Below are 24,925 nucleotides of genomic sequence, written 5' to 3'. Positions count from 1 at the left end.
AGAGGTCAGAAACATAAAAGTTCCATCCTTCAAATCACATGCTTGGTGCTTTTGATTATCAGCCCTGTCCTGAGGTTTTCCAGGTACCCACCAAGATTCTGATTGATATAACAAAGAAAGTCCTGTCACTCAGGAAATTTTAAGGGTTTTTAAAGCTTCCAGCCAGGAACCCACAATGACAGAAAATTAGCAGCACATGTTGTCTGGCATCATAGCACCTGACACATTTTTTCTTTGTGGGATGTGATATTCTATGATGTATGGGTCTAAACCAGAGATAGCAGAATTACAAATTTGAATTTCCATTGTTGAGCCTATAGAGAGGCATTGATGCCTTAGATAAATAACAGTTTTAAATAAATGTATGTTTTAGGAATATTCATTTCCACTGTTTTCATAAGGAATGTAACCCCATTAATAAAAAGGAATTTGATGCGGTTGTTTTTCTTTGCCAATAGATACTCAGAGTTTCAGAGAGTTAAATAATTTCTCATGAGGATTATGATAATTCTCCCAAAATTTACCAATAAAAATGCTAATATAAAACACCATGTAATGTTATACCTTTTTTTTCAAGTAATCTTCCTTTTTGAGGCATCAACTGGAAAACCACTAGGTGATGGGAAGCTTCTTTCTCATAAGGTAATGGACATTAGCTATTTCTAATGTAAATAACTACTTTTTGTTTACTTTTAAAAATAGTTTCAAGGAGGAGAACAGAAATTAGTCTTATATTTAAAATCAGTGTGCATTTTACATAGTTTGCCTAAAAATGTCACAAAGACTAGGCTCAGATAAAATCTGCAATAGGAAGCTATTATGAAAATTAATTGAATAAAAGGATCTGACTGATATGTCTATTTTCCAGGCTTTTTAGTGCTTTTCAACAGCATATTTTATACTGATTAAGCTTTCAGAACCTAGCAATAAATAAAAGCTAATTTTTATTTTAAACCTCTTGCAGTTTTTTCATTGATTTATCCTTAAACAGCATTTTCTTTAAGACTATAATTACTCCATAAAGAAGTATAAAAATTTTTTATTGGCTTTTCATTTTTTTAATCCTAAAAAAAGGAGCTCATTATATTACTGTGTCAAACAAGTGATGTGTTGGGTCTTAAGATGCTTTTAACTCAGTTGTTTTATACTTCTAAAAAACTGTTACTCTAAATTGTATTCTTCTTTCTATAAGTGCTGTTTTTAAATCTGAATAATGGATACATTCATTGATGTGGTTCAGAAATCAAAAAACATGAAAAAGTTTTACTATTATACCTGTTACTCATGAATACAGTTACTCCCTATCAAATAAGTAACCACTGTTATTAGTCTCATATATACTTTCATAAATTTTTAGTGTATGTACAAACAAAACTGATATTTGATCTTTTTCCTCCTCTTAACCAAAAATGTAGTGTATAGCTTGGCACCTTGCTATTTTCACACAACACACTATTTCTGGAGATTTTTCCGTATCTATACATACTGTGCTTTCCCAATCCTTTTTCCTTCTACCATATAATGTACATTTTATGGATATATCAGAATTTATTTAACCTGGGCCCAGAGGGTGGACACTTAAGTTCTCTCTAGTCTTTTGCTTTTATAGTACTGCCAAGGTGAGTTACTTTGCTTATACATCATCTTGCTACAGTACTAGTTCTTCTTGCTACAGTTCTAGTATAACTGGCATTAATTCATGAAATGTTTCTGGCCCGAAAGACATGAGCATTTGTAATTTTAATGAGAGTTGTCAAGTTATCTTCCAAAGAGAGTGAATCAGTCTCACTTAGGAATACATGCATTGCCTGTTTCCCTACAACCTCTCCTTTATAAGTCATTTTAAATCAAGATGAAAATTTTTCCTTTTCAGTAGAAATAAGTATCTAAAAAATAAATTTCCCAAATAATAACAACCCAATCTAGAACTCAAATCTTTGTGTTATTAAATGAATATTAATTAGTACAGGGCAAAGTAGAAGGTTCTAATGAACAAAAAATTACTTTCATCTCCCACTAGAAAGAATGACTCAGGATGAATAGAATAGAAATAGAGAGAGTAGAACTAGAAGATGGGGAAGTCCTGCTAAATGAAAAGGTAGACTCCTCCCCTTTGTGCATAGGTATTATTATTATTATTGTCCATGTTTAATTTTGATGGGGATTAATGCTTGGGGATTAAACCTAGGGCCTTGCACTTGCTAAATGGTAGGTGCTTTATAACTGAGCTACATCCCCAGTCCTTTTTATTTTTTATTTTGAGAACAGGGTTTCACTAAATTGGGGAGGGTCTTGCTAAGTTGCTGTGGCTGGCCTTTAACTTGCAATTCTCTTATGTCAGTTGCTAGGATTAGAGGTATGTGCCACTACACCTGGCAAAAATCAATTTCTTTAAAAGGTTTCCATTTTGAAAATTTCTAGCTGTATATTTCATGCATGTCTTAATATACATAGAACAAAATTCTTTACTTCCTTAAAATATAAATTGTGGTATTCCAGAAAAGAGCTGCATTTAACAAAAAATGTATTTGAATATGACCTATCAATTTGGATAGACGTATATTTTGTTTTGTTTTAAAAGGTGTTAATTACAGTACACGTAGATACAATGACTTGATGATCATGATTCTTGTTGAATTCACAGTTCCTAACTTCAGACACAGTAGGCAATAAATAAATAAATAATAAATAAATAAATCCCTGGACACTGTGGCATGCACCTGTAGTTCCAGCTACTTGAGAAGCTAACACAGGAAGATTGCTTGAGGCCAGGAATTTAAGACCAGCCTGGGCAACCTAGTCAGACCATGTTCTATGATCCCCCAGAAATCCCTTTTGGATTGAATTGAAATGAATCCATTCTAAACCATTTCTAAGTTATAAGAAAGTTTATCTTACTAGCCAATATGGTAGCTTAATGTAGGATGCCAGAAGTACTCTTATTTCTGGAAAAGCAATGGTCTTGGAATCAGGAGGCTGAGTTGTTAAGTTTCAGATCTGTTTGGTACCAAATTTTTCTGAGCAAAATTGCTTAACAAATATGGGTCTGATTTGCAAAATAAGTATTATAATAATACCTATATAAGATTTCCTATTTCACAGGAAATGAATATGAAAAATCTATAGAATCTAAGGCTCTGGAAGAATGAAATATTTCTACATATGTCCAAATTTTATTTTTAACTAATTCTTAAGATATAGGTATTAGCTAGTATACTTAGAATACATTCTTTTTGTGATAGGGGGGACCAGGGATTGAATTCAGGGGCACTTGACCACTGAGCCACACCCTCAGCCCTATTTTGTATTTTATTTAGAGGCAAGGTCTCATTGAGTTGCTCAGTGCCTCGCTTTTGCCGAGGCTGGCTTTGAACTTGTGATCTCCTGTCTCAGCCTCCTGAGCTGCATGCCACCACCGTGCCCAACTTAGAATACATTTTGGTAAGAAGGGCTTGTTCATTGAACTAAACCTCTCATTTGCCCCACCTTTTTCACCTGATCCTTTATGGATAATTCAGCACGTTTCTCAGTGTACAGCATATCTATATACACTTTATTATGTTTTAAAGGCTATCTTTCCCTTGGATTGTAGGAAAAGAAGCTAAATTTTAGTGTAGCTTTTGAATTATTAATATATTGGCAACTTAAAATTATTTAAAAGGGACATTTTATCATTATAAATACGTGACATTTAATTGATCTTTAAATAAATATTATGATTAAATGATCAAAATGGTATTGCAACTAAAACTAGTCCAACATTTATATATTTTTTAAAATTTTAGAATGAAATCTTGGAAATTGCTCTGGATCAAAAAGGACTTACCAATGATAGAAAAATTGCATTCATTGATAAAAATAGAGATCTCTATATCACTTCAGTGAAACGATTTGGGAAGGAAGAACAAATTATCAAACTTGGTAAGATTTTAATATGTTTTATATATTTAATTATTTTCTTAGCTCTACTCTATCTGTCATGTACCATTTTCCTTGCTTGAATGAATCTTAAAATGTTTTGGTCTCACATTTCTTAGCTGTTTCACTCCATTTTAATATCAAGTCTTTAACTACTGCACCTAAATTGGCATTGAAAAAAAGACCTACAAATTAAAAATGTAATGGCTTAAAGTAGAAGATTCAAATATGTTCATTAATTTTTATGTGAATTTTGAATGTTTTATCATCATACATTCAGAAAGTAGAGACATCATTACCAAAAGTTAAATGGGATCTTGTTAGCTGATTTTAAAGATGTATTTTTGATACTTATATATCAAAACTAATAGAACATTAATATTCTTGTTAAATTAAGGAACAATGGTGCATACTTTGGCATGGTGTGATACATGCAATATCCTTTGTGGACTTCAAGATACGCGATTCACAGTGTGGTATTACCCCAATACGGTTTATGTGGACAGAGACATTTTGCCTAAAACTTTGTATGAAAGAGATGCAAGGTAACATTTTACTACATAGAAATCTGTGTTGTGGTAAATGAAACTATAATAGACTGTCATATATTCACTCTGATTTCAATTCTACATGGTATCTTATTTTAATCAAATAAATTGATCAGCTAAAACTAGCTTAATGAGGTCTAAGTGATGGAATTGAATTGAATATATAATATGAACTATTTATTTGCCTCTTAATATAATTTTCAAGCTTAGTAGTATTTAATGGTAGCTTCGATAATTTTCTTCAATGTGATTTAGTGATTTTAATACAGGCACTGTTAAGATTTTTCAGTGAAGCACAACTTTGTGATAACTACCCAAAACACAGATTATCATAGACTTCAAGACATTCAGGAATGTATATGTCTTTTAAATTGAATTTTTTGGTTTAGACTAAAAGTAAAAAAAAAAAAAAAAAAAAAGATTATAGGAAAACTCTTGGAGAAAATATAAGTTTGAGAAAAGGCTTCTATGAAAACCATAACTTGGTTTTCAAATCTGTTCTGAGTCTGTTTGTTTTTGCAGTGCTGGGGATCAAACCCAGGGCCTTAGGCTAAGCAAGTGCTCTACCACTGACTACATGCCTAGAATTTGAGTTCATTTTTAATATTTGAGTTGACGGCCATAGGAAAATCAGAGGGATAGCAAAATAAAACCACTTAATTTTTAAATTAATGAAGTTAGTTACTTATTTAAAGTTTACCTTTTTATTATTAGAAACTAATATATAATCTTGGAATTCAGCTTAATTTTTATTAGTTTACCTCTTTTACTTCTAAAAACAAAAGTTTAGTTATTTAATCATTTACATGATTTATCTTAAGATGGAAAAAATATGTGTTAACTTTCTATCACTGTAACAAATATCTGATATAATTAACTTATAAAGAGAAAAGGCGTATTTTGGTTTAGTTTCAGACCATGATTGGTTGGCCCTGTTGCTTTTAGACCTGTGGTGAGGTAACACATCATGGTAGGAGCATATGGTGGAGCAGAACCACCCACTTATGTCTCAAAAGTGAAATAGACATAGAGAAAGGGGCTAAGGTCCCACTGTCCCTTGAGGGGCATTCTCCCAAATGACCTAAAGACCTCCTACTAGGCCCCATCACTTCCTCAGAGCATCACCCTTGGGAGCAAGCCTTTAACCACATGGACCTTGAGGGAACACAAGGTCCAAACTAGCAAAAGGTCACTTTAGATGCTTTTAAGAATAGCTTCAACTACATAAGAACTTTTGTCACTTTAGATTGAAAGTATATATTTCTTCAAATATGTGCATATAGCAAGTTAGATTCAAATATTTATTTGAATACATATATAACTTTGGAGGGAACATTTTAGAGTTTGAAAACTCCCTATGCGTGTCAGGGGTCTACTTCTCAAATTTATTACTATGAAAATTTTGCTCAGAATGTGACCTTAAATTGCCTTTTGTTATTTTTTAACAGTGAATTTAATAAAAATCCTCATATTGTGAGTTTTGTTGGAAATCAGGTAACTATAAGAAGAGCTGATGGCTCCCTGGTACACATCAGCATATCACCATATCCTGCTATTCTCCATGAATATGTAAGCAGTTCAAAATGGGAGGATGCTGTAAGACTTTGTCGCTTTGTTAAGGTACTTTACATTTCAGATACATAGTTATGTATATATTGTGAATGGGTTTACCTTTTTGCATGATGAGTAATGATAAAACTAAGGAGTACAAATTTTATAAATAGGATCATGTCTTTTGCTTTATAAATGAACATGAGCAATTCAGAGGAATTGCTGTGTGATTTATTCTTTGAAGAAGCTATAATTAGATCAGTAGTTTGTAAATACTAGCATATATAAAAATCTTCTGTGGAACTTTTTATAAAAGTTTCCTAAATTCTACCCCACAGAGATTTTAATTCATTAAGTCTGGGTTGAGGATTAGGCATATTTTTTAAGTTCTTCTAATGGTTCTTTTGTATAACTAAGATTAAGAATCTCTTCTTTAGATCAGCATTTCGCATTTCTCAAATTATTTGAATTCAGTATTTTCCAAAAATGTTTGATCATAGATCTCTTTTATTGAATATCAGTTAACATCCCTCAGAATACACTTTGTAAAATAACAGATGCTTTTCCTTATAATGAATTGGTAGTAGCTGTTTGTCACTATAGTATTGTTTGAGAACATCACACAATTATGTTCCTCTGCTTCCCTGTAATTTATAATTTCTGGTCCTTCATTAAAGAGACGGGAGGGCTTATACCCTTAAATTATTTCAAATTAAAAACAAAATAACAACCTTGGGCTGAGTGTAACTCAGTGGTAGAACAGTTGCCTACCATGTGCCAGACCTTGGATCTAGTTCCCAGTATCACAAAAATAAATAAGCAAATAAATAAATCCTTGATAACTAGAAAAGTATTTAGAAAATTTTACTTGAAAATTCTCTGTTATTAATGTATTTTTAACAAAGTAACCACGATGAAATCCTCACATTATTTTTTTAGTTTTTTTCATTGCCATGTTCCATAATTTAATTTTTTAAATTAACTGCTTTAATTATTATTTTACTAGGAGTTTGTTTTAAGACAGTTCAGCCATGTAGTTGAGGTAATTCTTATGTTTTACTTTAGGAGCAAACCATGTGGGCTTGCCTAGCTGCTATGGCAGTTGCTAATCGAGACATGACTACTGCAGAAATAGCCTATGCAGCAATTGGTGAGGTAAGTAAATAATGTTTACATATATAATGTGTAATTTTTCTCACCATAATTTGTCATATTTCTATTGTTTTTCACTTCAAATGTTTTTCTTTTGTTTTAGATTGATAAGGTTCAATACATCAATTCAATAAAAGATCTTCCCTCTAAAGAATCAAAAATGGCTCACATACTAATGTTTAGTGGAAACATACAGGAGGCTGAAATAATACTTCTTCAAGCTGGCCTTATTTATCAAGCAATTCAGATCAATATTAATCTCTATAACTGGGAAAGGTAATAAAAATGCTTTTCATTAATTCTAAAACCTGACTGACCTTAATGTATTTTTCTATTTAGCACTTAGTAAATTATATTTTTCTATTGTATTAATAGTTTCCTGTCACCACACAGTTTATTCATATTTATATTTGTGAATAGTTTACAATTAAAGATTTATGTATTCTCTGAATTTGTGATTAGTTAAAAGTTGGGGGTGTGAAGAAGAGAGTCTATGATGTCTCCCAAATTTCTGATATTAATACTAAGAAGATGGTGGCACTGCTAGCAGATTTTGTAGCGAAGATAGTGAGTTCACTTTTAGCTAAGTAGAATTTGAAATACTTATGAAGAAACATCTGATAATAGTTTATTGAATGGACCTGAAACTCATGAGAAACTTTTGAACAGGATTTTTAGATTATAAGTCATCAGGAAATGGACAATAGTTGAAGCAAGAAGAAAGGAGTGGTCAGGAGCAACGTTCCATTAGACTTTGGGACAAATTGCTTTCTGAGACAGAGTGGCATGCTAATCTTCTCTGATGTATTAAATCCTTCCACTCATTCTCAGAACGTGTATCCCAGTGAACAAAGATAACTCATATATCTCCCAATCGTAAGGCCTTATATTTATAACTCTTAGGCTGTCTACAAAAATTCTAATCTCTATCTCTGTTTTTCTCTTGAATAGAAGTAAAAAAATGGCAGATGGTTAATTTTGTGATATACTGTAATTGCTTTATTTATGTCCTAATGACCTATACTATTCATTTAATTCAGACATTCTATTTCTGTCCTTTTTTTGTTGGGGGTGGGGGTTAACTAGGGATTGAGCTCAGGGGAACATGGTCACTAAACCATATCCCCAGCCCTACTTTGTATTTTATTTGGAGACAGGAACTGACTGAGTTAACTTGATTTTGCTGAATCTGGCTTTGAACTTGTGATCCTCCTGCCTCAGCCTCCGGAGCTGCTGGAATTATAGACCTCCGACACCACACTCAGCTATGTTCTTTATTCTCACAAATTGGTTGTCATTGTTTTTAACTGAATAAAGAATCATGAAATATGTTGTTGGTACTGTAAAAATGCAAAGGCCATTGTCCTTGTCTGCAATTTATTCACAATTCATCTATTTAGATGCAGGATCTCTGGTCTAATTCCTAGGTCCTTGATCCACTTTGAGTTGAGTTTTGTACAGGGTGGAGGGAATTAATTAATTAATTAATTAATTTCATTTTGCTGCATATGGATTTCCAGTTTTCCCAGCACCATTTGTTGAAGAGGCTATTTTTTCTCCAATATATGTTTTTGACACCTTTGTCTAGTCTGAGATAACTGTATTTATGTGGGTTAGTCTCTGTGTCCTATATTCTGTACCATTGGTCTACATGTCTATTTTGGTGCCAATACCATGCTGATTTGTTACTATTGCTCTGTAGTATATAGTTCAAGGTCTGGTGTTGTGATGCTGCCTGTTTCACTTTTCTTGCTAAGGATTGCTTTGGCCATTCTGGGTCTCTTATTTTTCCAGATGGATTTTATGATTGCTTTTTCTATTTCTATAAAGAATGTCATTGGGAATTTGATTGGATTTGCATCAAATCTGTATAGTGCTTTTGGTAGTATGATCATTTTGACAATATTAATTCTGCCTATCCAAGAGATCTTTCTATCTTCTAAGGTCTTGTTTAATTTCTTAAAATAACTGGTTTGAGGAAAGAATATAGCTAAGATTAACCAAAAGAACTTGAAGAATGAAAAAAGAAAGAGATCAGCAGGTACATATCTGTTGAATATGAACATTCAAGTGTCTAGTTTAAGAAGAGGAATCAGCAAAAGAGATCAGGAAGAAACAAAAAGATGAAATTTTTTTAAAAAATTTATGGAAAAATTACAAACACAAAAATAGAATAGTATAGTTAATAGTATAGTAGTATACTAGTATAATAATATTATAGCAATATAATAATATAAGAGTAAAAATAGAGAATAGTATACTAATCTCCATGTACCCATCAGTCCTCTTCAATAATCAACCAATTTGTAGATAATCTCCCTTTTTTTTCTCTATTTAATGTGACCTAATCATAATCATCATATAATTTTACCTATAAATATTTTAGTTTATATCTCTAAAAGTTTTTTAATATAGTACCAGTACCATGATTGTATCTTTTTTTTTTAATTACTTTGTAGTTGTAGATGGATAACATGCCTTTATTTTATTTGTTTATTTTTATGGTGGGCTAAGGATGGAACTCAGTGCCTCATGCATGCTAGGCAAGTACTCTGCCACTGGGCTACAGCCCCAGCTCTCATGATCATATCTTAAAAGGTTCACATTTTTGTATTCAGTGCTCTTATTTCTCTGTTGATCTATAAATATTTTGTTTTATGGTTTGAATCAGGATCCAAAAAAAGATCCACATATTGTGATTAGTTGATGCATTCTTAAGGTTTGTTTTTTTTTTTTTTTAAAGCATCGGTTCTTCTATTTCTGTTTATGTTTTCTTGCAATTTCTCCATTGAATGAACTGGCCCTATACAAACCCCATAGTCTGGACATTGTTGATTGTATCTTTATAGTATCATTATATTATTAGCATATTCCTCTATATCCTGAATTAGTTTCTGATTGGTTGTTGAATATAGAAACTTGGTAGGTTTAAATTTGATTTTTCTGGGGGAAGGGCTGGCTAAGGATCTATAATAGGTGGTGGTGTATATGTTTCCATGGTAACTATTTTTCTGATGTTAGTAAGCCATTGATGATCACTGTCTAGATCCATTAATTAGGGGTTATAAAGTTGTGCTATTTCTAATTCTGATATTCTAGAAGTATAGAACTTAAGTATTAGATGATGAATATATTAGATTACTTTTAAGATCCTTGAATTTCTATTATTTGTTTAAATTCTCTAGAAGAGAACAGATTTTATTTATTTATATGTCTTACTCTATATGAGAGGCATAGATGTTTTAAGTTATGCTTTTGTCTTTCCTATTTGTACTTGAAAATTGCTTGCAACCTAACAAGAAGCAGTTCTTTTTTTTTTTTTTAACATGACAGTGATTTTGAAATATTATACATACATAGAATAAGTATAACATGGTCTAATTAGGATCCCACCATTATTGTGGTTGTACTTAATGTGCAGTTGTATGGGTCGTGTATATACGAAGATAGGAAAGATATGTCCAATTCATCCTTTTGTCTTTCCTGTTGCCATCTTTCTTCCCTTCCCACTTTGTCCAGTCCAATGAACTGCTAATCTTTCTTCCCTTGTTAGCATCTACATATCAAAGAGAACATTCTGCTTTTGATTTTTTGGGATTGGGTTATTTTACATAGCATGATAGCCATTTATTTACCAGCAAATGTTATAATTTCATTCTCTTTTATGGCTGAGTAATATTACATTGAGTATATATACCATGTTTTCTTTATTCATTCTTCTGTTGTAGGGCACTTAAGTTGGTTCCATAATTTAGGTATTGTGAATTGAACTGCTGTAAACATTGATGAGGTTTTATCTCTGTAGTATGCTGATTTAGAATGTATTTTGCGTATAAACCAAGGAGTGGGATAGCTGAGTCAAATGATGGTTCCATTCCAAGTTTTCTGAGGAATCTCCATACTGCTTTCTAGATTCCTTATACCAATTTGCAGTCCCACCATCGATGTATGAGTGATCCTTTTCCCCACATTCTCACCAATATTTATTGTTGCTTGTATTCTTGATAATTGTCATTCTGGCTGGGATGAGATGAAATCTTAGAATAGTTTTGATTTGCATTTTTCTAATTGCTAGAGATGTTGAACATTTTAAAATGTTTGACCATTCATATTTCTTCTTCTGTGAAGTCTTTTTAGGAAGGAAGCCCATTATTGGTGTTGAGTTTTTTGAGTTCTTTACATATCCTGAAGATTAATGCTGTATCTGAGGTACATGTGGTAAAGATTTGCTCCCATTCTGAGGGTTCTCTGTTCTCCTTATTGATTATTTTCTTTGCTGAGAAGAAGCTTTTTAGTTGGGTTCCATCCCATTTATTGATTCTTGATTTTATTTCTTGCGTTTTAAGAGTTGTAAAGAAAGTCAGTTCCTAAGCCAATATGGTGAAGATTTGGTCCTACTTTTCCCTCTATTTTAAAAAAAATATTTATTTTTTAGTTGTAGTTGAACACAATACCTTTATTTTACTTATTTTTATGTGATGCTGAGGATTGAATCCAGGTCCTCACACATGCTAAGTGAGCGCTCTACCGCTGAGCCACAACCCCAGCCCCACTTACTTTTTCTTCTATTAGGCACAGGGTCTCTGTTCTCTTAGTTCTCTGCCTAGGTTTTTGATCCACTTTGTGTTTAATTTTGTGGAGGGTGAGAGATGGGGGTTTAATTTCATTTTGCTACTTATGGATTTCAAGTTTTCCTAGCAATGTTTGTTGAAGAGACTATCTTCTCCAATGTATGCTTATGGTACCTTTGTCTAGAATGAGATACTGTGTTTATGTGGTTTTGTCTCTGTGTCATCTATTCTGTTCCATTGGTCTATGTGTCTGTGTTGGTGCCAATACCATGCCATTTTTGTTACTCTGGCTCTGTAGTACAGTTCAAGATCTGGTATTATGATGCCTCCTGCTTCACTCATCTTGCTAAGGATTGCTTTGTCTGTTCTGGGCCTCTTACTTTTCCAAATGAATTTTATGATTGCTTTTTCTATTTCTATGAAGAATGTCATTGGGATTTTAATAGGAATCACAATAAATCTGTTTGGCGCTTTTGGTAGTATGGCCATTTTAAAATGTCTATTTTGCCTATCTAAAAGCATGAGAGATTTTTCTAGCTTCCAGGATCTTCTTCAATTTCTTTCCTGTAGTTTTCAATGTAGAGGTCTTGCACCTCTTTTATTAGACTGATTCCCAAATATTTTACTTTTTTTTCAGGCTACTGTGAATGAGGTAGTTTTCTTAATTTCTTTTGCAGTGGATTCATCACTTATGTATAGAAATGCATTTGATTTATGAGAGTTGATTTTATATCTTGCTTCTTTCCTGAATTCATTCACGAATTCTAGAAGTTTTCTGGTAGAATTCTTTGGCTCTTCTAAATATAGAATCATGTTATTGGCAAATAGTGATAGTTTGAGTTCTCCTTTTCCTATTTGTATCCAGTTTTTTGAACATGAAGGGGTGCTATATTTTGTCAAATGCTTTTTCTGCATCTATTGGTTTACTTCCATCTCTGGATGTCTATGAAGCATTTAAATGTATCATGACAAAAACAGAACTCTTGAAAAACTAGAGATGGTAGAAACATACCTCAACATTGTAAAAGCTATCCATGCTAAACACAAGGCCAAAATCATTCTAAATGGAAAAAAATTGAAAACATTCCCTCTAGAAACTGAAATAGACAAGAATGCACTCTTTCACCACTTCTATTCAACGTAGTCCTGGAAACTCTAGCCAGAGCAATTAGATGAAAGAAATTAAAGGCATACAAATAGGAAAAGAAGAATTCAAACTACCACTGTTCTCATTTACCTCTAAGTATTTTTTTATTTCATTCCTGATTTCTTCTGCTATCCATTCATTATTCAATAATGTATTATTTAGTCTCCACATGTTGGAGTAGCTTTTGTTTTTTATTTTATCATCGATTTCTTTTTTTTTAAATTTTTATTGTTGGTTGTTGAAAACATTACATAGTTCTTGACATATCATATTTCACACTTTGATTCAAGTGGGTTATGAACTCCCATTTTTACACTGTATACAGATTGCAGAATCACATCGGTTACACATCCACTGATTTACATATTGCCATACTAGTGTCTGTTGTATTCTGTTGCCTTTCCTATCCTCTACTATCCCCCCTTCCCTCCCCTCCCCTCCCCTCTTCTTTCTCTACTCCCTCTACTGTAATTCATTTCTCCCCCTTGTTTTTTTTTTCCCTTTCCCCTCACTTCCTCTTGTATGTAATTTTGTATAACCCTGAGGGTCTCCTTCTATTTCCATGCAATTTCCCTTTTATCTACCTTTCCCTCCCACCTCTCATCCCTGTTTAATGTTAATCTTCTTCTCCTGCTCTTCCTCCCTACTCTGTTCTTAGTTACTCTCCTTATATCAAAGAAGACATTTGGCATTTGTTTTTTAGGGATTGGCTAGCTTCACTTAGCATAATCTGCTCTAATGCCATCCATTTCCCTGCAAATGCTAAGATTTTGTCATTTTTTAATGCAGAGTAATACTCTATTGTGTATAAATGCCACATTTTTTTTTATCCATTCGTCTATTGAAGGGCATCTAGGTTGGTTCCACAGTCTTGCTATTGTGAATTGTGCTGCTATGAACATCGATGTAGCAGTGTCCCTGTAGCATGCTCTTTTTAGGTCTTTAGGGAATAGACCGAGAAGGGCAATAGCTGGGTCAAATGGTGGTTCCTTTCCCAGCTTTCTAAGAAATGTCCATACTGCTTTCCAATTGACCGCACCAATTTGCAGTCCCACCAGCAATGTACAAGTGTACCCTTTTCCCCACATCCTCGCCAGCACTTGTTGTTGTTTGACTTCATAATGGCTGCCAATCTTACTGGAGTGAGATGGTATCTTAGGGTGGTTTTGATTTGTATTTCTCTGACTGCTAGAGATGGTGAGCATTTTTTCATGTACTTGTTGATTGATTTTATGTCCTCCTCTGAGAAGTGTCTGTTCAGGTCCTTGGCCCATTTGTTGATTGGGTTATTTGTTATCTTATTGTTTAATTTTTTGAGTTCTTTGTATACTCTGGATATTAGGGCTCTATCTGAAGTGTGAGGAGTAAAGATTTGTTCCCAGGATGTAGGCTCCCTATTTACCTCTCTTATTGTTTCTTTTGCTGAGAAAAAACTTTTTAGTTTGAGTAAGTCCCATTTTTTGATTATAGTTATTAACTCTTGTGCTATGGGTGTCCTATTGAGGAATTTGGAGCCCGACCTCACCGTATGTAGATCGGAGCCAACTTTTTCTTCTATCAGATGCTGTGTCTCTGATTTGATATCAAGCTCCTTGATCCATTTTGAGTTAACTTTTGTGCATGGCGAGAGAAAGGGATTCAGTTTCATTTTGTTGCATATGGATTTCCAGTTTTCCCAGCACCATTTGTTGAAGATGCTATCCTTCCTCCATTGCATGCTTTTAGCCCCTTTATCAAATATAAGAATAGTTGTAATTTTGTGGATTGGTTTCTGTGTCCTCTATTCTGTACCATTGTTCCACCCGCCTGTTTTGGTACCAGTACCATGCTGTGTTAGTTACTATTGCTCTGTAGTATAGTTTGAAGTCTGGTATCGCTATACCGCCTGATTCACACTTCCTGCTTAGAGTTGTTTTTGCTATTCTGGGTCTTTTATTTTTCCATATGAATTTCATGATTGCTTTCTCTATTTCTACAAGAAATGCTGTTGGGATTTTGATTGGCATTGCATTAAACCTATAGAGAACTTTTGGTAATATCGCCATTTTGATGATGTTGGTTCTGCCTATTCATGAACAGGGTATATTTTTCCATCTTCTAAGAAATTTTTCTATTTCTCTCTTTAGGGTTCTGTAGTTTTCATTGTATAAGTCTTTCACCTTTTTTGTTAGGTTGATTCCCAAGTATTTTATTTTTTTTTGTTGAGGATATTGTGAATGGAGGGGTTGTCCTCATTTCCCTTTCAGAGGATTTGTCTCTGATATACAGGAATGCCTTTGATTTATGCGTGTTGATTTTATATCCTGCCACTTTGCTGAATTCATTTATTAGCTCTAATAGTTTCTTTGTAGACCCTTTTGGGTCTGCTAGGTATAGAATCATGTCATCTGCAAATAGTGATAATTTAAGTTCTTCTTTTCCTATTTTTATGCCTTTAATTTCTTTCGTCTGTCTAATTGCTCTGGCCAGTGTTTCGAGAACTATGTTGAACAGAAGTGGTGATAGAGGGCATCCCTGTCTTGTTCCAGATTTTAGAGGGAATGCCTTCAATTTTTCTCCGTTCAGAATGATGCTAGCCTGAGGCTTAGCATAGATAGCTTTTACAATATTGAGGTATGTTCCTGTTATCCCTAGTTTTTCTAGAGTTTTGAACATGAAGGGATGCTGTACTTTGTCGAATGCTTTTTCTGCATCTATCGATATGATCATATGGTTCTTATCTTTAAGTCTATTGATGTGGTGAATAACATTTATTGATTTCCATATATTGAATCCTACTTGATCATGGTGCACAATTTTTTTGATATGTTTTTATATCCGATTTGCCAGAATTTTATTGAGGATTTTTGCATCTAGATTCATTAGAGATATTGGTCTGTAGTTTTCTTTCTTTGAAGTGTCTTTGTCTGGTTTAGGAATCAGGGTGATGTTGGCCTCGTAGAATGAATTTGGAAGTTCTCCCTCTTTCTCTATTTCCTGGAATAGCTTGAAAAGTATTGGTATTAGTTCTTCTTTAAAGGTTTTGTAAAACTCTGCTGTATACCAATCCGGTCCTGGGCTTTTCTTAGTTGGTAGTCTTTTGATGGCTTCTTCTATTTCCTCGATTGATATTGGTCTGTTTAGGTTGTCTATATCCTCCTGACTCAATCTGGGCAGATCATATGACTTAAGAAATTTATCGATGCCTTCACTATCTTCTATTTTATTGGAGTATAAGGATTCAAAATAATTTCTAATTATCTTCTGTGTTTCTGGCGTGTCTCTTTTGATGTTGCCTTTTTCATCCCGTATGCTAGTAATTTGAGTTCTCTCTCTTCTTCTCTTCGTTAGCATGGCTAAGGGTCTGTCGATCTTATTTATTTTTTCAAAGAACCAACTTTTAGTTTTGTCAATTTTTTCAGTTGTTTCTTTTGTTTCGATTTCATTAATTTCAGCTCTGATTTTAATTATTTCTTGCCTTCTACTTCTTTTGCTGTTGATTTGCTCTTCTTTTTCTAGGATTTTGAGATGAAGTATGAGATCATTTATTTGTTGTTTTTTTCTTTTTTTAAGGAATGAACTCCAAGCAATGAATTTTCCTCTTAGAACTGCTTTCATTGTGTCTGATAGATTCCGATGTGTTGTGTCTGTGTTTTCATTTATCTCTAAGAATTTGTTAATTTCCTCCTTGATGTCTTCTATAACCCATTGATCATTCAGTAACCTATTGTTCATTCTCCAAGTGATGCATGATTTTTCCTTCCTTCTTTAATCGTTGATTTCCAGTTTCATTCCATTATGATCAGATAAGATGCATGGTATTATCTCTACTCCTTTATACTGTCTAAGGGTTGCCCTGTGACATAATATATGATCTATTTTTGAGAAGGATCCATGTGCTGCTGAGAAAAAAGTGTAACTGCTTGATGTTGGGTGGTATATTCTATATATGTCAATTAAGTCTAGGTTATTAATTGTATTATTGAGTTCTATAGTTTCTTTATTCAACTTTTGTTTGGAAGATCTGTCCAGTGGTGAGAGAGGTGTGTTAAAGTCTCCCATAATTATTGTATGGTGGTCTATTAGACTCTTGAACTTGAGAAGAGTTTGTTTGATGAACATAGCTGCACCATTGTTTGGAGCATATATATTTATGATTGTTATGTCTTGTTGGTGTATGGTTCCCTTAAGCAGTATGTAGTGTCCCTCTTTATCCCTTTTGATTAACTTTGGCTTGAAATCTATTTTATTTGATATGAGTATAGACACTCCTGCTTGTTTCCAAAGTCCATATGAGTGATATGATTTTTCCCAACCTTTCACCTTCAGTCTGTGTATGTCTTTTCCTATCAAATGCATCTCCTGTAGGCAGCATATTGTTGGATCTTTTTTTTTTTTTTTTTGATCCATTCTACTAGCCTGTGTCTCTTAATTGGTGAGTTTAAGCCATTAACATTTAGGGTTTTTATTGAGATATGGATTGTTCTTCCAGCCATATTTGTTTATTTATGTTATTTAACATGGTTTGTTTTTCCTCTTTGATTATTTTTCCTTTTCCTGTACTACCTTCCACTGTTGGTTTTCATTGTTATTTTCCATTTCCTCTTCCTGTAATGTTTTGCCAAGGATGTTTTGAAGAGATGGTTTTCTAGCTGCAAATTCTTTTAACTTTTGTTTATCGTGAAAGGTTTTAATTTCCTCTTCCATCCTAAAGCTTAATTTTGCTGGATACACAATTCTTGGTTGGAACCCATTTTTTTTCAGCGTTTGAAATATGTTGTTCCAGGATCTTCTAGCTTTCAGAGTCTGTGTTGAAAGATCAGCTGTTATCCTCATTGGTTTACCCCTAAATATAATCTGCTTCCTTTCTCTTGAAGCTTTTAAAATTCTGTCCTTATTCTGTATATTGGGCATCTTCATTATAATGTGTCTAGGTGTGGATCTCTTATGATTTTGCAGATTCAGCGTCCTGTAGGCTTCTAGGATTTGGGATTCTGTCTCATTCTTCAAGTCTGGGAAGTTTTCTCGTATTATTTCGTTGAACAGATTGCTTATTCCTTTGGTTTGGACCTCTATACTTTCCTGTATCCCAATGACTCTTAAGTTTGGTCTCTTTATGTTATCCCAAATTTCTTGGATGTTCTGCTTATGGTTTCTTAACAGTCTCGCTGAGCTGTCTATGTTCTTTTCCAGTTGAAATACTTTGTCTTCATTGTCTGATGTTCTATCTTCTAAGTGTTCTACTCTGCTGGTAGTATTCTCATTTGAGTTTTTAAGTTGGTTTATTGCTTCCTGCATTTCTAGGATTTCTGTTTGTTTGTTTTTTATAACCTCTATTTCCCTATATAGTTGATCTTTTGCTTCTTGGATTTGTTTATGTAATGCATTGTTGAAGTGATCTTTCATTGTCTGATTTTGCCGTCTAGTGTCTTCCTTCAGACTCCAGATCATCTGAAGCATGTAAATCCTGAATTCTTTATCTGACATTCCATCTGCTGCAGCTATTACCTCTTCTAAGGCTGAGTCAACCTGCATTGCTTGTGGTCCTTTCTTTCCTTGTCTTTTCATACTGCTCACATTTATTTCTGCTTGGTGAAACTGTTCTGTTATTGAATTTTCCCCCTTTATATTTATATTGCTCTTGTATAGTTGCAAAATCTCCCTTGCAGGGGCGGCGGCGGCTGTGCTCCTCCACCAATTGGGGTGATCTGTCTATCTCGCTGGCGGGCCGCTGGGCCCCTTCTCCAGGTCGCATGGTCAGCCTACCTTGCGGGCAACGGCTGGGCCCCTCCTCCAATAGGGATGATCTGTCTACCACACTGGCAGGCCACTGGGCCTGTTCTCCAGGTTGCAGGTCTGCCTACCTTGCAGGCGCAGGTGGCGGCTGTGCCCCTCCTCCAATTGGGGTGATCTTTCAACTAAGCCGCCGTGCTGCCTGGCCCCTTCTCCGGGACGTGCGGTCTGCCTACCTTGTGGGCGGCAGCTGGGACCTTCCTCCAATTGGGGTGATGTGTCTACCACGCCGGCGGGCCGCTGGGCCTGTTCTCCTGGTAGGTCGAAGGTCTGCCTACCTTGCAGGTGCGGGCGGCAGCTCTGCCTCTCCTCCAATCGGGGTGATGTGTCTACCATGCCGGCAGGCCGCTGGGCCTGCTCTGCCAGTCAGTCACAGGTCTGCCCACCTTGCAGGCGCGGGAGGCGGCTCTGCTCTGCCCCTCCTCCAATCGGGGTGATGTGTCTACCATGCCGGCAGGCCGCTGGGCCTGCTCTGCCAGTCAGTCACAGGTCTGCCCACCTTGCAGGCGCGGGAGGCGAGTCTGCTCCGCCCCTCCTCCAATTGGGGCGATGTGTCTACCACGCTGGCGGACTGCTGGGCCTGCTCTGCCGGTCGGTCGCAGGTCTGCCCACCTTGCAGGCGCGTGCGGCGGCTCTGCTTCGCACCTCCTCCAATTGGGGCGATGTGTCTACCATGCCGGCAGGCCGCTGGGCCTGCTCCGCTGGTCGGTCGCAGGTCTGCCTACCTTGCAGGCGCGGGCGGCAGCTCTGCTCCGCACCTCCTCCAATTGGGGCGATGTGTCTACCACGCTGGCGGGCCACTGGGCTATCATCGATTTCTAATTTCATTCCATGATGATCTGTTAGAATGCAGGTACTATCTGTATTTCTTTATATTTTTGAGAGTTTCTATGTGGTATAAGATGTGGTCTATCTTAGAGAAAGATCTGTGTGCTGCTGAGAAGAGAATGTATTCATTCATGATGGATGAAATATTCTGTATATGTCTGTTAAGTCCAAATTATTAGTTGTAAATAATACAACCGATAGTTGTATAGTTTCTTTGTCTAGTTTTTGTTTGGAAGATCTATTCATTAGTGAGAGAGGTGTGTTAAAGTCGTCCAGTATAATTGTGTTATAGTCTATTTGACTCTTGAAGTTTAGAAGGGTTTGTTTGGTATATGCAAATGTTCCTTTCAACTTTAGTCTGTGGATGTCTTTGCCAATGATGTTAGTCTCCTAGAGACAACATATTGTTTGGCCTTGTTTTTAAATCCAATCTGCCAATCTGTGTCTTTTGATAGATGAGTTTAGGCCATTAACATTCAGGGTTATTGTTGAGATACGATTCGTTTTCCCATTCATTTTGGTTTATTTCTGGTTTTAAATTTGACTTAGTTTTTCCTTTGATTGTCTTTTCCTTTAATGTAGTGCCTCATTTTGCTGGGTTTTGGTAATTTTTGTGGTTTATTTTCTTCTTTTTTCATTTCTTCCTTTTGGAATATTTTGCTGAGAATATTCTGTAGTGCAGGCTTTCTAGTTGTGAATTCTTTTAGCTTTTGTTTGTCATGGAAGGTTTTTATTTCATCATCAAATCTGAAGCTTAATTTTGCTGGATATAAGATTTTTTTGTTGGCATCCATTTTCTTTCAGAACTTGGTATATGTTATAGGACCTCCTACCTTTGAGGGTCTGGGTTGAGAAATCTCCCGAGATCTGAATTGGTTTCCCCTTATATGTAATCTGATACTTTTCTCTTGTGGCCTTTAAAGTTCTATCCTTATTCTATATGGTAAGGCATTTTCATTATAACATGCCTTGGTGTGGATCTGTTGTAATTTTGTACATTCGGGGTCCTGTAAGCCTCTTGTATTTTATTTTCCATTTCATTCTTCAGGTTTGGGAAATTTTCTGACTTATTTCATTGAAAAGATTGTGCATTCCTTTGGTTTATATCTTTGTGCCTTCCTCTATACAGATAAATCTTAAATTTGGTCTTTTTGTGTTATTGCATAATTCTTGGTAGTTCTGTCATGTTTTCTTACCATCTTCTCTGTGTGGTTAACGTTATTTTCAAGATTATATATTGTGTCTTCATTGCCTGAGGTTCTGTCTTCCAAGTGGTTTAGTCTGTTGGTGATATCTTTCATTGAATTTTTAGTTTGATTTCTTGATTCCTTCAGTTTGAGAATTTCTGCTTGATTTCTTTTTATAATCTCTGTCTCTTTAGTGAAGTGATCTTTCACCTCCTGAAATTTATCTCTGATTTCACTCCTCACATCATCCTTTATGTTGTGGATCAGTGCATTCTGAACTCCTTTTACGTGTTATGAATGGATTCTATTATTGGAGCATCTTGGTTTGTTTGAGGCGCCTTGTTCCCCCTTGTTTTTTCATGTTGTTTGTGTGTCCTCCCATCTAGCAGTGTGGATGTGAGGTAGTACAGTTTCTGCCCTATCAACTTATAGTGTCCCTGAAGGTTTTCAGTACCTCACCTTTAAGGGAAAGATCAATATTAACAGCACCCAATGCAAACAATACATACCTTTAAACCAAATAGCTCCTATTAAGATGTCAGGTACTTCTCCCCCAGGTTGTCCTGAGGGTTGAACACTGGGACCTGTGTGCCTGACTTGGAGAGCTGTTCTGTATCAGATGGATCAAGACCAGGCACTGAAAGATGCAGGCCAGCCATGTAGCTGTGAGCACTGGGCCTGGTTGGTGGCTAGTGAGGGGTTGGGAGACTGGGGACTGATGAGCCGGAGGGCCCTGCTGGGTGCCTGACTGATGCCGGACCTAGCAGGATCATGGGATTGATGGATGCCAGACTGGAGAGGGAGTTGGGGACTGTGCTAGTGCCATGGCCCAGCAAGTGCCAGCCTAAGCGAGGGCCCCAGGATCCCAGTGGGTGTTGGACCGGTTGGCTGGGTGAACAGACAGCAAGATGCCTTTACACCTTCTTCCAACCTTCTGACCCGCTGTAGCCAGCCCCATATGTCACCATGCGCTTCAGGACTCCGGTATCTGGGAGACCCTGGTTCTCTCCGACTTCTGCACCATCAGGTTACTTGTACACCCAGCAGGAAGACCCCAGGTACAACCAGACCTGCAGGCACCTCAACAGTGAACCTCTAGGCCCTCCCCACTAACCCTAGATGGAGGTGGCTGCGCCTGGAGATGGCAGTGGTGGTGGTGGCAACAAGCCAGACTCTGGCAAGTGTCCTAAATTGGAGGCTGCTGCGTGTTGATGGCGGTGGCAGTGGTGTCTCAAGATGGAGTCCTCTCTGTTGGGAGATGGGGCAGCAGGAATGGGCATCCACATTCCAGGTTTTTTAAAGAATCTCCATACTGCTTTCTAGAGTGGTTGCACCAATTTGCAGTCCCACCAGCAATAAGTGAACCTCTTAGCCTGCATCTTTGCCAACATTTATTGTTGCTTATATTCTTGATAATTGTCATTCTGACTGGGGTGAGATGAAATCTCAGTGTAGGTTTGACTTGCATTTCTCTAATTGCTAAAGATGTTGAGCATCTTTTTCTTATTTTTTTGACCATTCACATTTCTTCTTCTGTGAAGTATCTTAGCCCATTCATTGATTGGATTATTTTGGATCTGGGTAGTACATTTTTTACCCTTTTGACTTATAGTGTCCCTGAAGGCTTTCCTTAGCCCATTTATTGATTGGATTATTTGAATTTGTTTTGTTAAGGTTTTTGAGTCTTTGTATATCCTGGAGATTAATGTTCTGAGTGCAGATGGAAAAGATTTTTACCCATTTTGTAGGCTCTCTGTTCATGTTCTCAATTGTTTCCTTTCCCGTGAAGAGGCTTTTTTATTTTGATACCATTCCATTAATTGATTCTTGATTTTACTTTTTGTGCTTTAGGAGTCTTATTGAGGAAGTTGGTTCCTAAGCCTACATGGTGGAAAATTGGGTCTACATTTTCTCCTAGTAGGCATAGGGTATCTGGTCTAATTGCTAAGGTCCTGATCCACTTTGCGTTGGGTTTTGTGCAGGGTGACAGACAGGGGTTTAATTTCATTTTGCTACATATGGATTTCCAGTTTTCCCAGCAATGTTTGTGGAAGAGGCTTTTTTCCAATGTGTGCTTATGGTGCCTTTGTCTAGTGTAAGACAACAGTATTTATGTGGCTTTGTCTCTGTGACTTCTATTCTGTACCATTGATCTATGTGTCTGTGTTGGTGTCAATACCATGCCATTTGTTACTCTGGCTCTGTATTATAATTTAAGTTATGATATTGTGATGCCTCCTGCTTCATTCTTCTTGCTAAAGATTGCTTTAGTTGTTCTGGGCCTTTTATTTTCAAAATGAATTTCATGACCGCTTTTTCTGTTTCTATGAAGAATGTCATTGGGATTTTAATAGGAATTGCATTAAATCTGTTTAGCATATTTGGTAGTATGGCCATTTTGACAATATTAATTCTGCCTGTCCAAGAACATGGAAGATCTTTCCATCCTCTTAGGTCCTCTTCAGTTTCTTTCTTTAGCGAAGAAGCAGTTCTTAAAAGAGTTGTACGTAAGCAATTTGCCTGTTTGAGATCCATTTTAGGTATTTAATGGTAATCTCCTTTCAAAAATTGAAGTTAAGAGAGGTAGAAACTAGAAGCTCCCGGTAACCATATTGATACTTTTTTTAAAACATATTTTTAAGTTGCAGATGGAAGAATATCTTTTTAAAAAACAATTATTTATTTTTATGTGGTGCTGAGGATCAAACCGAGGGCCTCATGCATGGGAAGCAAGTGCTCTACCGCTGAGCCACAATTCCAACCCCCATATTGATACTTTAATAAAAAATAATTTCTGTTCTATCAGTTATGCAAAGTGATTCAATCACGTTATTGAAAAGATCATATTTTGTTGTTGTTGTTGTTGTTTTGTGATGGTGTCTTTTTATGCTTCATAGGCTGTTCTTGAATTTATGAGCTCAAGCGATTGATCCTCCCCCTCAGCTTTCCTAGTAGTTGGGACTAGATAGTGCCACCTCACCCAGCATAAAGATCATATTTTAAAGTTCTAACATCTTTTTATATAACTTCCTTCTATTTAAAATACAGGATTTATTCCAATCTAATGTCATATTTGTTTGGTTGCCAAATAACCATTTTTAAAATTAGAGACATACTGTTCCCAAAACCCTTATATAACTTGGAGTAAGTTCTCTCCTAAATGTGGTAAAGAAACATTTTTACTCAGTGTGTACTGTTAGAGGACATTTTAAATAGCACTTATTATTTCAATGTTTACCTTAGCCATTTCTTAGTCAGATAATTAATAGTAATGACAATAAGGATAGATAATACAGATTGGTTTCTTATGTATCCTTACTTAGAACACTTTCAGTTTTGCACAGTCAAGATCTCTTTCCCCACCATGGACAGTAATGTGCCAAAAGGGTGATTCACCAGAGTCTCCACTTACGCTACACCACTGAAATCAGAGCCTTAGGGATAAATAAGGGAATTATGTATGAGAGAGAAGAATTGAGGCATTTATCTTCTACTGTGAATTGCTTTTTGCCTTTTTGTCATTTCTCTGTTCTTGTGCCTTTACATTCCTTTCTGCCTACTCTCTTTTTCTGTGAAAATCAGAGATTAGGAAACTTTATTGATAGCAAATACTGATCTTTGGATTTAGTAATATGTCAATATGTTTCTATAAGAAATGCTATTTGGCATTACCATTTGTATTTTACATGACTTATATTCTTATTTTTCATATTAAGTCTTTAACATCCATCAGTTATCAATTTTCAATATATACAGCATTTTTGAAATGCTTCTTAAAATGATTAGCTTGGTTAGTAGTAGGGCAAATTAAAGCATACTAAGAATGAACTAAATTTTCCTACCAAAGAGTCACAAGTTGCAAAAAATTTCACACTGTAATTTCTAAAAGATTTACTTGTTACCTCATGATGTTGTGGTCTTATTTTGTGACTATATTCTTATAGCACTTAATTTTTTTCTGGTTTCTTATAGCCATGATTTGATTAACTTGTATGTTTTCATAATATTCAGTGTGTTTTAAGGCTAGTAGTTATTTGATACTTTTAGATAAATAATAGAGATGGTTAGGATAAAAGCTAACTTCTGAATTCTATCTCCACAAAATATCTTAGTTACAAAAGTATCTTTGTCTAAAATAACAGATTTAGTGCTGAAGTTGTAGTTCAGTGGTAGAATGCTTGCCTAGCACATGTGAGGCACTGGGTTCAAACCTCAGCACCACATAAAAATAATTAAATAAAATAAAGGTAT

The 24,925-nt window shown here is 35.5% G+C and overlaps 1 protein-coding gene across 5 annotated transcripts in view; it reads left to right on the top strand.

The window, feature by feature from the left end:
- Ift80 (intraflagellar transport 80) overlaps nt 1-24,925 on the top strand; it is a 140,902-nt gene that overhangs the window by 96,068 nt on the left and 19,909 nt on the right. For all 5 annotated transcript variants that reach the window (XM_058578329.1, XM_058578330.1, XM_058578327.1 and 2 more), the window contains 6 exons: nt 578-642; nt 3,786-3,921; nt 4,316-4,463; nt 5,915-6,086; nt 7,083-7,172; nt 7,273-7,445. In XM_058578329.1, the coding sequence (XP_058434312.1) occupies nt 578-642; nt 3,786-3,921; nt 4,316-4,463; nt 5,915-6,086; nt 7,083-7,172; nt 7,273-7,445 (784 nt within the window). The remainder of the gene's footprint in view (nt 1-577; nt 643-3,785; nt 3,922-4,315; nt 4,464-5,914; nt 6,087-7,082; nt 7,173-7,272; nt 7,446-24,925) is intronic.

This window comes from Marmota monax, unplaced genomic scaffold (assembly GCF_021218885.2).
Source record: "Marmota monax isolate L192 unplaced genomic scaffold, Marmota_monax_Labrador192_F-V1.1 WCK01_AAM20220418_F8-fsc00256, whole genome shotgun sequence".
NCBI classification, from domain to species: domain Eukaryota; kingdom Metazoa; phylum Chordata; class Mammalia; order Rodentia; family Sciuridae; genus Marmota; species Marmota monax.
Note: the sequence above shows the minus strand (reverse complement) of the source record. Positions and strands in the feature narration are given on the sequence as shown.